This window comes from Perna viridis, chromosome 10 (assembly GCF_037379345.1).
Source record: "Perna viridis isolate PV_CMFRI_1.1 ecotype Kerala chromosome 10, ASM3737934v1, whole genome shotgun sequence".
NCBI classification, from domain to species: Eukaryota; Metazoa; Mollusca; class Bivalvia; order Mytilida; family Mytilidae; genus Perna; species Perna viridis.
The window spans coordinates 26,207,431-26,223,202 of NC_142454.1; the positions used below are offsets into that span (position 1 = coordinate 26,207,431).

Here is a 15,772-nt window from a genome sequence, read left to right on the forward strand (position 1 = left end):
TAGGGTCCTTGGATCACTGTTGGTTTTAGCCTATGTTCTGCATCTCAGATGATTTAAGCAAGATAATTGTATGAATCATCCTTTTCCCTTGATGAGGGAAACTGATTGCTGAAATCTGCCTTTCCCTTGATAAGGCTAACACTCATTGATCTCTAACTAACAGACAAGGATGGTGTTATGTTGAAGTGACAAGATGCATGCACACATAGGTGTGGCCTTTTATTACATATTTCAGAAATCTTGACATCTCATAAATATTCAAAATGTTAATACTACTTGTTGTTTGAAAGATTTTTTTTCATTTTATTAAATAACTTTTTCATTCATTATCTGATATGTACATATAGTATATGATTTTGTATTCTTTGAGTTCAATTGGTCCCTGATTGCTTGAATTTTGTTTACATCATTTAGATATACCTTTAAACTATTAAAGGTGAAAGATGACAGAATATAAAAAAAATGTACAATAGCAGTGTCATTAATTTCCTGATTTTTAGAAATAATTTTTCTAACCACTTTTCAATATTTGGCACATGAAGTTGCAAAATACTTTGCATAATTTCATATTTGATTAGAGACTGACATTAAAAATGGTGGGTTAAAAAGCTAAGTAAGGCTGGAACAATTTAAGGTAGATGTCTGTGAAAATTGATATATACAAGAGGATTTCATTTTATTTCCTTTTCAGTGGCACATGGTGACTGTGGTACATGTCTACAACAGATGGACCAAGTCAGAGTTACGTGTCTACGTTGATGGGAACTTAGAATCTCATTCAGAAATGTCATGGCTTGTTAATACTAGTGATGTAAGTTAAAAAAAAAAGACTTAAGTTATAGGCTTTAATACACTGTCGTACGCTAACATGCTGAAAACAGACTTTTATTTATTCTGTAATTAGTAACTCTTAAATCTTTTCCATTTTTTCTTACATCAGGGATGATTTTTTTCTGCTATTTCAAATCTAGATTTTACTGTTACGATTCTTTTTTTTTACTGCATATTTACTTCGATTTTGCCAATTTACGCTACACCTTGTAAAATCGTCCCTGTAACATGTGTATACATGTGTTCAAATTTAGTTTATTTTTGTGTTACTTGAGTATATAGGGGCAACTCTTTTGCTGTACCTGTGTATAATGTAGTTTTGGGTCCAGCTGCAGCCTGCTCTGTGGTGTGATGATTTCCTTGTCTTTCACTGAAACCTTATGGGTCGCCTTGGGCTGACATTTTCATACCAGTGGAGTTGTTGTCTCTTTGACATATTCACTATACCTATTTTCATTATATGTAGGTAAATCTTAGGAATAAAGGTTGAATTCACCATTCATAATTATGAAATAAGATTTTTATCTATTCTTGTTATACATTTTAGATAGAATTGTCAATACATTAATATTTCAGCCGTTTGACAAGTGTTTCCTGGGATCAAGTGTAGAGGGAGAAACAGATCACATGTTCTGTGGGCAGATGTCTACTGTATACCTGTTCAGTGAAGCATTGTCTCCACAACAAATACATGGGATATACCAGCTGGGTCCCAGTTACAAGGTTTGTTGGGTGAAACATTAAGTGGAAAGACAAATGAGAGGCTTGAAGCATAACTTGGGATAATTTTTCTAAAGGAAACAATTTGGACAAATCTGATTTTCCTTCAGTTAGATTTTTTTCTGTACCAGCACAATATAACCAATCTATTATATACTAAGAATTTACCCAACATACAAAAATTATAATTAAATATAATTGTAATTATAATCATTATTAATCAATTATAAAATCTATTTTCTTGAAAGGTTTAAATTTATAACAGATTCAAAATCTTCTTTTTTGCAGAGTCAGTTTAGATTTGAAAATGAAAGTGGATTCAGTAATGAAGAAATTAACAAAAGAGTGAGTACTGGGTGGTCTTTTACTGAGTTCTGTTGTTCTGAAGTTACACCAAGCTCTGAAACAGCATCTGACTCTTGATGCTGCAGCCAGCTTTCTCAGAAATTTCAAGAATGTTAAAAAGCCGAAAAAAGTGAATGATTTTACATGTCGTCTTTGACTGTCAAACAATGTTTGATTTGAATAATGTCTGAGAATTTTGAAAGGCATGTCTTTAGCTTTTAGTAAGAGGAGAAATGAACTATTGCCACTGGGTGGAGCTTGTAGTTACATACTATATTGGAATGAAGATCGATTAAAAAGATGCATGTATGTAATGTGTAATAATGAAAACCACAAAATAAGCAACTGTTACAACATTGAGTTCATTAGTTGATGTTTTTCAGTTTACTGTGAGTTGTTTTTAAATCATATAAAACTACTTTCATGGTTCTAGAGAAAAAAAATAGTTCATGGGTTAACCAAAAACAAAAAATATCAGTTAGTAGATTCTAGAATTAGGGGATTTGACAACTCTATTTACCCATTTACTTTTTGTTGCTTTGTATGTATTAGGTTATTTTATGTTCTTTGTTGTGTGTCTGTTTTCCATGTCTGGTCTTTGTCACTGGATTACATTCTTCTGATTTACACTGGAATCTTGGTTCTCTTGATTACTCTACAAACAAAAGGGAAATTTGCTTTGCGTTGGGAAATTTATTTCATGGTTTACCAAACCTACAAAAATAATGAAAATTGGTACCCCATGAACAATAATACTTTCACAGTATACCATGCAAAATAGTCACTCTCAAGTATCAAATTATTGTATGTCTTTTCAGTATTGCTGATTATATTATTTCAGCTTCTTTATGATGGAAAATTAACATCAACCATAGTGTTCATGTACAACCCAATGGCATGTGATGGACAGCTGTGTTTAGAATCATCACCCAAGGGAAACCCCACCCACTTCGTCCATGTACAGCATGCTTTAATGTCACAGGTAAAACTAAGGAGCTAATATTATGGTGGTTTATATGGCTTGTAAGTCTTGTCATGTGACCCTGTAAATTCATGAAAATGGGTCACTAATTGCATACGAAGTACTTGTTTATATAGAAAAGAGTAAAATAAGAACAAATTATGCATCCAGAACTATTTCTACATTATACTGAGTTTGATAATAACACAAAATGGAAAATGCATCATATTGATGTACCTAGAAGTAGCAGACTAATTATACACAGAAGTACCAATTAGTCTGACACACAGAAGAACAACTTAGTCTGATACACAGTAGTACAAATTAGTCTGATATACAGAAGTACAAATTAGTCTGGTTTTGAATGCTTTCAACAGTAGACATTTCCGATCAAAAGTATATCAAGAACAATACTAACAAGCCCTTTTGTAATGATGCCTAATATTTGGATATTCTTATACAAATAAAGAAAAAGAAATTACAATGCAGACTAATGACCTTTTATGTAGTTCTTTGTTTAGATAAGCAGGTACTGTATTCTCTTGTTATTTAGTTGTACAATACATATTTTTTCTTATTTACAGGAAGTGAAAGCAGTGATAACACATTCCATCCACAGTACATTACATTCACTTGGAGGTGTCCAGGTATGACTTATAAGATACACAATGATATGAAATAGAGTAATTATGATAAATTAGATGAACTATCTTGTCAGAAGATTTATTTAAATTTAAAACCAACAAATGATATGAATGTGAGACAGGTTACAATGAGACAGTGACCTGCATGAGTAGAAATGACAAAAGACAGAATTGACCTGCCTACGCATTATATAGGTATCTTGCTTTGAAGAAGGTACCTCTTGAAATTTTCAAATTTTGATAGTTTATTTTTATTTCAATTGTCTTAAAGTCTTTCATTTTAAATGTGAAAAAAAATGTCATTTTGATATGTAGCATTTGTCAAAGCAGTCCAAATGGGGTTGGGATATTGCATTTATTTTACTTCCTGTTTCATTTTTGTTAGGTTTTGTTTCCATTGTTTGGCCAACTGGATGAACAAGTATACAGAGGTACAGACAAACCTGCTGGAGTAGATTATACAACATGGTAGGTTTGTTAGTGTTAGACACATTAAAAAAATTAAGTATTTATAAAAATGCTTTTACTTCTGTGTGGAAGGTTGGAGCAGAATGGGCAAAACTTTAATACATAGTACATGTAGATAATGATATTGTGACATATGTTTTTATGTCCACGTCTCAATTATTTTTTCTTCTTCAAAGTTCAAGTGATAATCAATTTTTAAAGAAAAAAGAAATTCTATCTGTTACATACATGTACATGTATCATATTCTTTTACCAGTACATACCTAAAAGACATTAAAAAAGATATTTCAAATCACCATCACAATTGTAATGAAATGTGAAAAATAATAAAAATCCTAATATAATAAAATAAAGTATTTTGAAAATAACCAAGTTAGTTGCAAGATTTTAAAAGAAATGTAGTTAAAAAAAAGTTGAAGCACTATTAAAGTGAGAAACTTATATAAAATGAAAGTTTTTGTAGCTTTTCTGTTGTTTTTACTTTCAGTGAGAGCCTTATGAGTATTTTATGTATTTTACTGAAGAGTTCTGTTACAATACAACAACAGATGATACAGAATAAAGGCTTCCTAGTGATTGGGTACTTCCTAGAAAAGGTTGGTTTTTGATCAGATCTAAATAAATAAAGATATTGTTGAAAAAAAATGACTTTTACTGCTTACTTGACTTACTTCAACATATTTAAGATTATTTCAATAATGAGCACAGCGCTACAGAAGAGGCTTAACTATTTACATTATTTAATTTCATTTATTACTAAAGATAAAAGTGTTTAAAAATTCCATTTAGTGGTGGTGTGCTGAGACAGTTGAGTTGAGTGACTCTTTCTTTTCATGTGACAAGATTTAAATTAACAAAGATATTTAAAAAAGTGACTTTTAACATTATGAATTACAATATGTATTATAATTTTTTATGTGCCATGTCTTTAAAGTATGAATTGTGAATTATTATCATTTTTTAATGTGCCATGTCTGTATAGCAAAAGAATAAAATTGGATAAAATTGGTAAAATTGATTTCTTTAACAGGCCTCCAGAGACCATGTAAATCCAAAGGTTTTAGGACACTTCCTGGACTTGACCCAGTTTTTGGTCAGTCTGCCAACAGGAGGATTATTACTGAAGCAGTTGTTTGATCACATTTTATTTAACCCAGCTCTCTGGATACATTGCTCAGTAGAGGTAAACATGCAAAAAGTATTAAAATTAACATGTTGAAATAAAAACAGACACAGAGATCCATTTAATACCTTGTCTTCTTTACCTGTAATAAAAAATATTACAGTGATGTGTTGTTGAAATAGAACTTATTTACATTACATGTTAAATACTTTAGTACAATGTAAGTCATTTTCATTTCAATCTGAAGTTTGACTAAATGATGGTCTTTTCACCTTTCTTTGCTTTTAAAAAAAGATGCATATTTGAGTATAGATTATTTACTGAAACTTGCATACTCACAAAATTAGAAGCTCAAGAACAGATAGTAGATAGTAGAACTTCTCAGGGTTCCTATTTTGATATTTTTTGGTTTGATTGTTTCTTATATGCAACTAATATTTATCTCCATCTTGCTGCTGTTGAGAAGTTACTCCTTGAAACACTTGTACATCATTACAATATTTGCAATATTTATGTATGATTGGTGTATTTGTATTTCTGTTTTTTATAACATTTATTACTGTCTTACCTTCTTTTACACAGGTACAGACCAAACTTTATTGTTACTTAGCAACAGATTTTATAAGTAACAGCAATATTTATAACAATATTAGACGAGTCAGTGCCGTACTACAGACTATGCATACCCTTAAGTTTTATTACTGGGTTGTTAACCCTAAAGATAGAAGTGGAATAACACCCAGAGGTGGAGGTAGGGTTGAGTCATCTTTTCATGAAAGCAGATTTTTACAAAATTTATTACTTACAGAATTTTTATGTGATTTAAAGTTAAAAAATGTGGTTTCACTTTTCCCTATTTTATGTATTAAAATTTCTGGAACTTTTTTTAACCAATCAATTAGAAACATTTTAGTACCCCCTAGGTTTAAGTAATATTTGGGAGTTTTTAACTTAACTAAAATTGATTTAACTTCAAAAACTTTTCCTACTTTTGAGTTGTATCTTCTCCTGAAATAACCATTTTTGTCCCAACTTTGATAAATTATAATTTTACTTCAAAATAATGTATGAATAATTCTAACATTACAGTGAAATTTATCTGAAACTGTATGTAGATAACTTACATTTGAAACCAAAACTTTTATTATTTCAGATGGACCCAGACCAACCCATGATGAAATAGTAAAACTAAGATCATTCATGTTACTATATGTAAAACAGCTGTTACTGAAGGGACAAGGTGTACAGGAGGATGAACTACAGAGTATACTGAACTATCTAACTACTTTACATGAGGTAGGAGAGCTGGCATGGCTTTCAAAACAATTAAGATTTTTCTTACCTCCTTAATTTTTTCCTCATATGTTCAATTTTAAGTGATTTGATTGGTCAACATTTGCCGCGAGAAATAATTGGAGGAAAACCTCAATTTGAGATTCTTTATTAAAGTCTGCCATGATGTTTTTGTGGAATGGCATTGAAGCATTTTTCTACAAGATTGAAGTCATCACTACAGAAGTTTTATGGTTGTCATCATGAACTCGTAGATCGTTATGGTGTATCCATCTGCACCATGAAAACTGATTTATTCAATGGGTCATAGTTTTCCTTTCCTCGTTTGTCTACCGTGGACTTGACTTTTTATGAGCAACTCGGCGGGTGTTTCTAGAAAAGCAGAGGACATTTACCCTACCAGTGCACCTGGTCCATGCTCCCAGTTTTTAGTGGAGTCCGAGTTGCTCATTTGCTTTTGTAACTTTGTATGTATGATTTTAGTTACTTTATGTTCTTTGTTGTGTATGTCTGTTTTCCATGTCTGGTCTTTGTCCCTGGATTACATTCTTTTGATTACCGCTATAACCTTTGTACCCTTGATTACTCTTTCTACCATTCTTAGCCAGAGATTAAAAACGCATGTGACTGTTTAACCACTGGGTGATGATTACATTTCTACAAGAGTTTTCCTGCCATTTTATGTTTACAAGTTTTCTACGGATTTCATGGAAGAAATGGATTCTCCTCTAAAGCTCTCGGGAATTACAGAATTTCTCCACTCTGGATAGTTAAACTTGCTGAAGCTTGTGGGTTGAAATCTGAAATTTAATGTTTCGAAGTGAAAAAAAAAAACGTGTAATTCCCTGGAGACTGAAGGAGAATCTATATTCATCACATCAAATAAAGTTTACTAACATTAATGTTTTTTCTTTGTCTGTCTATTTTTTTTATTTTTCCTCAAAGATTTGGTGTATTTGTTTCTCATGAAAATGTATTGAAAACCAGTGTTACATTGTTGAGTTATTAGTTTTGCTCTAATAATAATTGAAACTTGGAAATGCATACAATTTTATATGTATGGAACCTTTACTTAATATGAAATGTTTGTATCTGTGATATGATAGGTTTTGGGAATAATGGTTTTACAGTATCAAATGTCTGTATGAAACATGTAAAGCTCGAGTGGAAATTATGTGATTAATGTGAAGTATTATTATTTATCCCCTCTGAAGGAGGAGTTGTACAGATCTTCTCTTGTCTATCTGTCAAACTTTTTTGGTGACTGTTTTCTCTGTCACTTCTTGTCACAGCCACTATATATTTTTGCACAAGCACAGTAAATGTGTTATTTTTGGGTGGGATTTGATTTCAGGCTTGTTCAATAACCATATATTGAATAAGTGAACGGGATATCACTAGTGGCCACCAGCTAACAGATTTCTTGTTTACATACAATTTTTTATATTTATTTTTGTCATGTAAGGCATTTTTGTAACGATTCTTTGATGAAAACATTATACTGGTTTTTTTTTAAGGATGACAATCTGATGGATGTCCTGATGTTAACTACAGCTCTAATGGCTGAACATCCAATGTCTATGGTTCCTGCTTTTGATAAGAAAGGTGGTATAAAGTAAGTATTTTGATTTAAACTCAAGTATGCAAAAAGAAAGGATGACTTATGTTTCCTTCTAAGTATATTAGCTGTATCATTATCTCATTGTCATTGTACTCCAATCATCTTGAATATTTACTACTTGAAGACTTTAAACATTTCCATTATTGACGTTTTTGTCAATTTAACTCGGCGGGTGTTTCTAGAAAAGCAGAGGAGGCTTACCCTACCGGTGCACCTGGTCCATGCTCCCAGTTTTTAGTGGAGTCCGAGTTGCTCATTTACTTTTGTTACTTTGTATGTATGATTTTAGTTACTTTATGTTCTTTGTTGTGTATTTCTGTTTTCCATGTCTGGTCTTTGTCCCTGGATTACATTCTTTTGATTACCACTATAACCTTGGTTCCCTTGATTACTCTTTCTGACTTTATATCATGGAACAAAAATTTTCATACAACATACATTTGTAGCTGCATTGTAAATTTTGAACAAGTAAGATTATATTTATCATGTAATAAATTAATTAAGTATGATTATTTTACTTTTCAGAACTGTATTCAAACTGTTAGCTTCACCATCAGAAAGGCTAAGAATACAAGCTTTGAAGTTAGTTGGTTTCTTCTTGATGAGAGCCACTCACAAGTAAGTTATTGAGATGTTTGATATTATGGATAAGTATTTTGTCTCTGAATGGTTTCACAAGAAATTTCTCAAATGTAAAAGCTTAGTGTCATATTTTAGAGCTCTGAGTCAGGTTTGAATCGTTGTTAGTGCTGTTTTACGAAAAAAGTTGACACCATATGCATATCGTTGCCAAAAAAAATAATAAGATGGAGAATGAAAATCAACAACTTTTGAAGTTACCTTCTATATCTTTTAAAGGTAAATAGAAAAAGGTGGGAGCTACTTTTAATGAAATCACATGTATACGTATATATGATTCAGAGGTACTAAATGTTCCCATAGCTTTCCAGATAGAATTCTGCTTTCAGCTACTGTATATCTATGTGGTATTTTTTTGGCCAAACGCCAAGTAAACCATGGTTTAATTGTCCACCTCTTTTGTATTTTGTGTTGAATTGACAGTTTTGATCATATTTAGGCGATATTTTGAACGTTTCAATAAAGTAAATTTTATAGTGCTGTATTGAGCAATACTTAGATCTTTTAATGGTTAATTTTTTTTCTTTTTCTTCAGGAGAAAACAGGATGGAATGGGACCTTACAATCAATTTTCTCTCATCGGTGAAAGATTGATGTTAAACGACCAACAAATTACACTACCAACGTACAATGTTTTATTTGAGGTAAGTGATGGTGTCTGGTAAAACAAAATAAAGTCAGCAAGTTGGCAAATTAGTCTTAACTTATTTAAAGAAAAATGTTTTCAGTAAATAAAAGTTGACTTGTCTATCTGGCTTGAAAGATGTTTTTGACCATAATTTTCAAAAGTTTCCTATCACTTTACCATTAGGACATTAGCCAAAGTTTTATTGTGAAGTGTTCCAACTGATGTAGAAAATGGTACCTTGTAATGTCAGAATTTCACTTGATATTTATGCAAATACAAATAATTTTATTGGTCAATAATAATGCCCAAAACAAGTACATAAACCGACAAATAAAGTCTTTCGCTGTACCTGTTTTAATGATGTTTTGAGGCCAGCTGCAGCCTGCCTTGTGGTACGAGTTTTTCGTGATGGTTCATTGAAGACCAGTGGGTGGCTTTGGGCTGACATTTTTATCCTGGTAGGGTTGTTGTCTCCTTGTCATATTCATTATACCTATTCTCTTTATAAATGTTCTTTGAACCATAAATTGACTACACAGGCAAATGTGCCACACATGTGAATCATATGGTCTGCATCATATGATTATCATATAAATCGAGCACCATATGATAATCATGTTTCGGTATACATATGATTATTGCATGATTATCATATGATAATCATATATTTTTCACAAACATATGATTGTCATATGTTTTTAAGCCAAAATTACCATATGAGAATCATATGATAATCATATGACTATCATATGTTCAGTATCATATGATTTTCATATGATTACCATATGATTATCATATGAATCGAGCACCATATGATTATCATATGTGGCACATTTGGTTGTGTAGAGGTTAACATTAAAAACATTCAAAATACATGTAATTTGATTTGAAGTTTGAGTTTAAGGCTCAATTATGTTATATATTTATTTTTTTTTTTATGTTTTAAAGGCAATGTTTTTTTTTTCTAGCTTTTGACTGAACGAATTACATTAGAGATGACAACTGAGAAACATGTTGAACCAGAATCTCATTTTAGAATAGAGAATTCTGGTAAGCCTTTATACTTAGTACCGAGTACTATGACATTTTTTTTCTAAAGATTTTTTTTTTCTTCAATGAGTTAATGTCTTGCTATGTTTACAATTCTGTAGTCTGCCGAACATTGATAAAAATACATTCTTAATTCTGTTGCAACAAATAAAATACAATAAAAAATTGTAGCCTTTATTGTCATTACTTTAAGGTCAGCTTAAGTCATCTAGGACATTGTTTTGCATTCATAGTTTTAATAATACAATAAAATTAGCACTGAAACATTGCTAAATGCATATTTATATGCATTAAACACACAAGCACATGTCTAACATAGGGAAAAAAATTATAACATCTATGTAACATTTACCACAAAAGTGTATACAACATTTTTAAGAATAAATCTACAGCTGGCAATTTGTCACTAATTATTGCTAGCTTTCACCACACTAGATATTTAGGCCATCAACAATATTTTTTTAACTTATCATTAGAGTAAGTCACCTCTTAACTATGAAAAACCAAAAGGTATTCATGGAAATACATGCCTTGTTATTTGAATTTTATTTTGTTCCATTACAGCAATATTGAAGGTAGTAGCTACGATGATAAGACAGTGTAAGATGACCCCAGAGATAATGGAAGTTAAGAGGCTATTCCTGTCTGATCTCACTATAATGTGCAATAATAACAGAGAAAATAGAAGGTTTGTTCATCAAATGAATAGAAAAGAAGCCATTAATGGTGTTGAGATACAAGTAACATATTTATACTGTTATATCAGTATCTACATATTTAAAAGAAATTGGAAATGGAAATTTGTAACAGATATCTGGATCATCTGCATGAGCGGCTTCTTCCTTTAATATTTTTTCATAGTAATTTTTACCAATTGGTATGTGTGTCTGAATATTTCTCACATCTAGTAAGGCTTGCACTGGAACATTTTTATGAAGATTTGGCCTTAATATCATGAATATTGGTAAATGTAAATGTCTTACTATTGAAAAAAAATTAATTTAAGGCCAACTAGAAAAAAATTTAGGTTATGTAGCTTTCCTTGGTTTTTATGAAAAAAATCTTAGATTTAAATAGTCTATAGTATAATCAGGGAGTGATGATGGATTGGACAGCAGTGATGTTGAAATAAGGAAGCTAAAGAGCCTACTTTCTCTTTTTAGAACCTTACTACAGATGTCAGTATGGCAGGACTGGCTGTTTTCTCTAGCGTACATCTACCCCCGAGACGAGGAGGAGGCCAAGATCACAGACATGGTGATGTCATTATTTAGAATGTTACTACATCATGCTATTAAATATGAATATGGAGGATGGAGAGTCTGGATTGACACCTTGGCCATACTACATTCTAAGGTAACAGTATTAGTAGCATACAATATTGTCTTTTGATGGACCCATTATAATATAGCGCAGTCCATTTGTGGATTTGGAAAGCGTTAGTAAGGCAGTGATACTTTCCCTATAACTGAGACACAACAATTTCATCAAGAGGGTACCATTAAGTCTTTATGACAAAACTTGCATTGAAAAGAGAAAAATATGTACTCTATGTAGAACAGCAGTTGCCTAAATTGGGTTTTTAAGTGACAATTAGAAACTAAACTATATCTCATTGTAATTCTTTGTAACTTGACATTTCTAATTGTTAGTGTATTTTATTATGAAGTTGACTTTTTTTCTTAAGTATGAAGAATTACATGGTTGTATTTTCCCTTCATTTCTTACAATTTTTATTTCAAATTAATAGGTTGCTTATGAAGACTTTAAGATTCATATGTCAAGAATGTATAAAGAATTTGATAAGCAAAGAACTGATGATATTGATCCTGCAGAGAGAAGAAATTATCCTGTTAGTACAATATCTGGTGTCTCAGATGCTGAACTGGCAAAACCTGTGCCAAAAAGCACAGTGACTTTAAAGGAAGTGGAAGAAACTGAAGTGCCATCTAGTGACAAAACTGAAGGTCAAGAGGAGGCAACTAGCTCTGAATTAACTACTCAGCAGCAGGTTGAAAAATTTTTAGATGAAGTGATAGATGATGTTGTTGACATTGTTGACTCTAAAAAAGGGGAATTTTCAGAAAGTAAATCTTCAGGAAATGCCACTGCACAAAATGAAACACCTGAAAATGCTGTGCAAGCAAATGGAGAGAATTCTACTGAAGCATATGCTTTGGATAGGGGTGATGGACCAAGGCAGGCGTCTGTTCAAAGGACTGATAGCACTAGAATATTTAGCCCCGGTCCTCGGGCTCCACCATTTAGAATTCCAGAGTTTAGATGGTCAGGTCTTCATCAGAAATTGTTGTCAGATTTGTTATTTTCTATAGAGACTGATTTACAAGTTTGGAAAAGGTAAAGATAGTAGAAATATTAGTGTTTATATCTAGTGAGAAATGATTGCTGAAATTCGAATGTACTCTCAAACAATGTTGAATATTAATATTTCAATAGAACCACATGTTTTGTCATTGTTTGTATCTCTTGCAAAAGAAATACTTAAAATTCTCAAATACCTACTAAGGTTTCAAATATGATTTTTACAACTGAATGTTAACTGAGTGTTCAATTTATTGCGAGTTGTAGATTAAAAAATAAAGAAATATGCTTACAAATTTACAAATTTACTGGTATTCTCATATCTTCAGTTAAAACTGTTATCGTTTTTCAGCCATAGTACAAAGACTGTGATAGATTTTGTGAATGCAGGAGAGAACCATGTTTATGTGGTCAATGTAACCCACATGATTTCCCAGCTAGCTGATAATCTGATTACATCCTGTGGTGGATTACTTCCCTTGTTAGCTGCTGCTACTTCTCCTAATGTAGGTACTTCTATGTTGAGTTACCCCACCTGTTTTGTTGGTTGATTTATCTTAAAATTCAAGTAATTCTTTGGTGAGATATTTCCCTTTTTAGCCCTGCTGCGTTACCAGGAAATCTTTTTTTCTTTTTTGGGGTTGGGTATCTACCAGATTAAGAAGAAAAAAAAACTAAAATTTCATGGAGACTTACTAAGATATATTTGTATGAGGTTTACTCCTTGACTTCAAGTTTTCTTCCCATTTCTCAACAGACTCAAAAAAACTTTATTTCCATTTATATTGAGTTCAGTGTTAAGTGCTACTTCATTTTGAAGGTGTTTGAAATATATATGATGAGTGGGAATGACTTTTAGGTGTGCCACGTGTAACAAGAGATATCACCCAAATGTACAAGTGGTAAGAAATACAGTTTTAATATGGATATAAATTAAAGATTGACATTTTTTTTGGGTTGGTGAATTTCATCATGGCTATTTTTTAAAAAATATGAATTACAAGTTTGGTTTCCAGTGTGTGCTAGCTCATTGCTTTTAATGTATGGTTATATTTTTCAGGGTGAAGTAGAGATATTAGAGCCCACCCAAGGTTTATCTATAGAACAAGCTGTATCTATACTGAACCGTGTGATGAATATGACAGATATATTAGTATTTGCCAGCTCTACTAACTTTGCTGAGCTGGAACAGGAGAAGAATATGCCAACTGGAGGAATACTTAGACAGTGTCTTAGATTAGGTAAGAGCTATTAAAAATCTAAATTATAGAAATAGAGGGGGCACTAGAATGAACAAATTGTGATTTTTGGTGTCATTGAGCATGTTAAGTATGTCATGTGTGCTTGTACCGTTATATAAATATGCTTTCCTCTGTTTAATATTTTTTCTGGAAGTTTATTTCAGTATAACTTTTATCATTTACATGTATCTGTTTTTTTTATAAATAGTTACAGGTTTCATAATGAGTGAAAGTTTCATATTGCAGGATATTAACTTAAAGTTATTTAATTTCAACATCATAAAAAAAACAAGACTCTTTTTCTCCATGATTCTTCTGGAAAAATTTGGCAGATTGAATTATTTGTGTTTGTCATGGATGAAATTCTAGTGTTTGTCAGTTTTCGACGTCACCAATGGTGTCCAAAAAACAAGTTAGAAACATCACAATGTCACTTTTGACCGTTTAGGTCTTACAGAAAGTGATACAACCTCACAACTAATTGCAACAGCTATTTTTTTCATATCACTAGATCGTATCACATCGTCCATAGTGTGATATAGCAAATATATAGCTGTCTAAGAAGTAGATAAATGACCAAACCATAGAGAAGTTTATGGTATACTGCTATCCATCTGTCTGTCTATCCACTTCTTGATACATAACTCAAAAATACATTGAGGGATTTTAATAATATTTTGATATAGTGTTAGTCTACATGGAAGGATGCTCTCTTATGTTTTTCATTGTTTCTCAGTTTTATGGAACTTTAAACACCAAAAAAAAGTGACACAAATATCATTACTGACTAATTCTTCTTGCTGACAGTTTTCATTCAAAACAATAGGTATAAAAGCAACTAATCATGATAAATGCAGTACATTATTTGTCAAAATAAAATAATTTTCTATTTTTGTACATTCTTTCTTCATGGCCTAATACATAATGTAAATGTAGTCATGAAATATAAAGAACTGAAGAGTTGCTAGACTATGATATTCTTCTCTTGTAGTTTGCACATCCACAGTCAGAAACTGTTTAGAATGTAGACACAGACAGGCACCTAAAACCCCTACCAGTGCCTCAACACCATCAGACAGATCTAGGTCAGGGTCAATGAGAGGTCAAGGTCAGGTGAATGGTGTTGACCCAATACAGGCTCTCATCATGGCATCCCATCCAACAGAAAAGGTAATATGAGGAAGGTCTCTTATGCTATTGTCATTTTTGAGTTATTGACTGTTTTATAGTGAATAATGGGACTAAGTGGGAAAATCTAGTTTGCTGTCAATTTAACAGCAGCCTCTTGTCAAGTGAATAAATTCAAATATACTACTTATTCATGTATTGACATGCTGTCTTATTTTTTTGACAAAAATGAAATTTAATTATTTTCAACTTTCAGAATATAGTTGAGAACCTGAATGAGAATGTTTCCCCAATAAAGGATTTTGATAAACTCTTACAAGACATGGATATCAACAGACTGAGAGCTGTTGTGTACAGAGATGTGGTTAGTATTCTGGGTATTATAGGGAAATGTCAAAATTCAAATAACTATTTTTTTTAAATATATAAAAGCTGTTTTTTTCTAGATTTTATCATGTGACATTTTTGTTTTTACTCGGTTGAAACAGGAAAAATTATGTTGTGTGAGATTCTTATAGTCTTAAATATCTTGCAAACGAATTGTCTGTATACAGGTTACCTTTGTGACAATTGGGCAGAAATTTCTTGAGATAATACAAACAAAAATTACTTCTAACAGTTTAGGGATTGAGAATAGCATTAGCTTATCTTCTCTTCATAACTAGTTTCTGTCGTATCACTTTGAGATAAATATTGCACAAGTGCGGGTCAAGGTCATCATCACTAATAACAGATATTTTTCAGGTTGGGAACCTTCA

At 31.7% G+C, this 15,772-nt stretch overlaps 1 protein-coding gene across 8 annotated transcripts in view; it reads left to right on the forward strand.

The window, feature by feature from the left end:
* LOC148605159 (neurobeachin-like) overlaps window positions 1-15,772 on the forward strand; it is a 169,948-nt gene that overhangs the window by 19,768 nt on the left and 134,408 nt on the right. For all 8 annotated transcript variants that reach the window (XM_088548659.1, XM_088548653.1, XM_088548657.1 and 5 more), the window contains 21 exons: window positions 692-811; window positions 1,408-1,554; window positions 1,840-1,896; window positions 2,738-2,878; window positions 3,442-3,504; window positions 3,887-3,969; window positions 4,457-4,565; window positions 5,000-5,152; window positions 5,675-5,843; window positions 6,246-6,388; window positions 7,903-8,000; window positions 8,532-8,624; window positions 9,181-9,289; window positions 10,242-10,323; window positions 10,888-11,011; window positions 11,487-11,679; window positions 12,074-12,681; window positions 12,998-13,151; window positions 13,706-13,886; window positions 14,878-15,056; window positions 15,271-15,378. In XM_088548659.1, coding sequence (XP_088404785.1) covers window positions 692-811; window positions 1,408-1,554; window positions 1,840-1,896; window positions 2,738-2,878; window positions 3,442-3,504; window positions 3,887-3,969; window positions 4,457-4,565; window positions 5,000-5,152; window positions 5,675-5,843; window positions 6,246-6,388; window positions 7,903-8,000; window positions 8,532-8,624; window positions 9,181-9,289; window positions 10,242-10,323; window positions 10,888-11,011; window positions 11,487-11,679; window positions 12,074-12,681; window positions 12,998-13,151; window positions 13,706-13,886; window positions 14,878-15,056; window positions 15,271-15,378 — 3,114 coding nt within the window. The remainder of the gene's footprint in view (window positions 1-691; window positions 812-1,407; window positions 1,555-1,839; window positions 1,897-2,737; window positions 2,879-3,441; window positions 3,505-3,886; window positions 3,970-4,456; window positions 4,566-4,999; window positions 5,153-5,674; window positions 5,844-6,245; window positions 6,389-7,902; window positions 8,001-8,531; window positions 8,625-9,180; window positions 9,290-10,241; window positions 10,324-10,887; window positions 11,012-11,486; window positions 11,680-12,073; window positions 12,682-12,997; window positions 13,152-13,705; window positions 13,887-14,877; window positions 15,057-15,270; window positions 15,379-15,772) is intronic.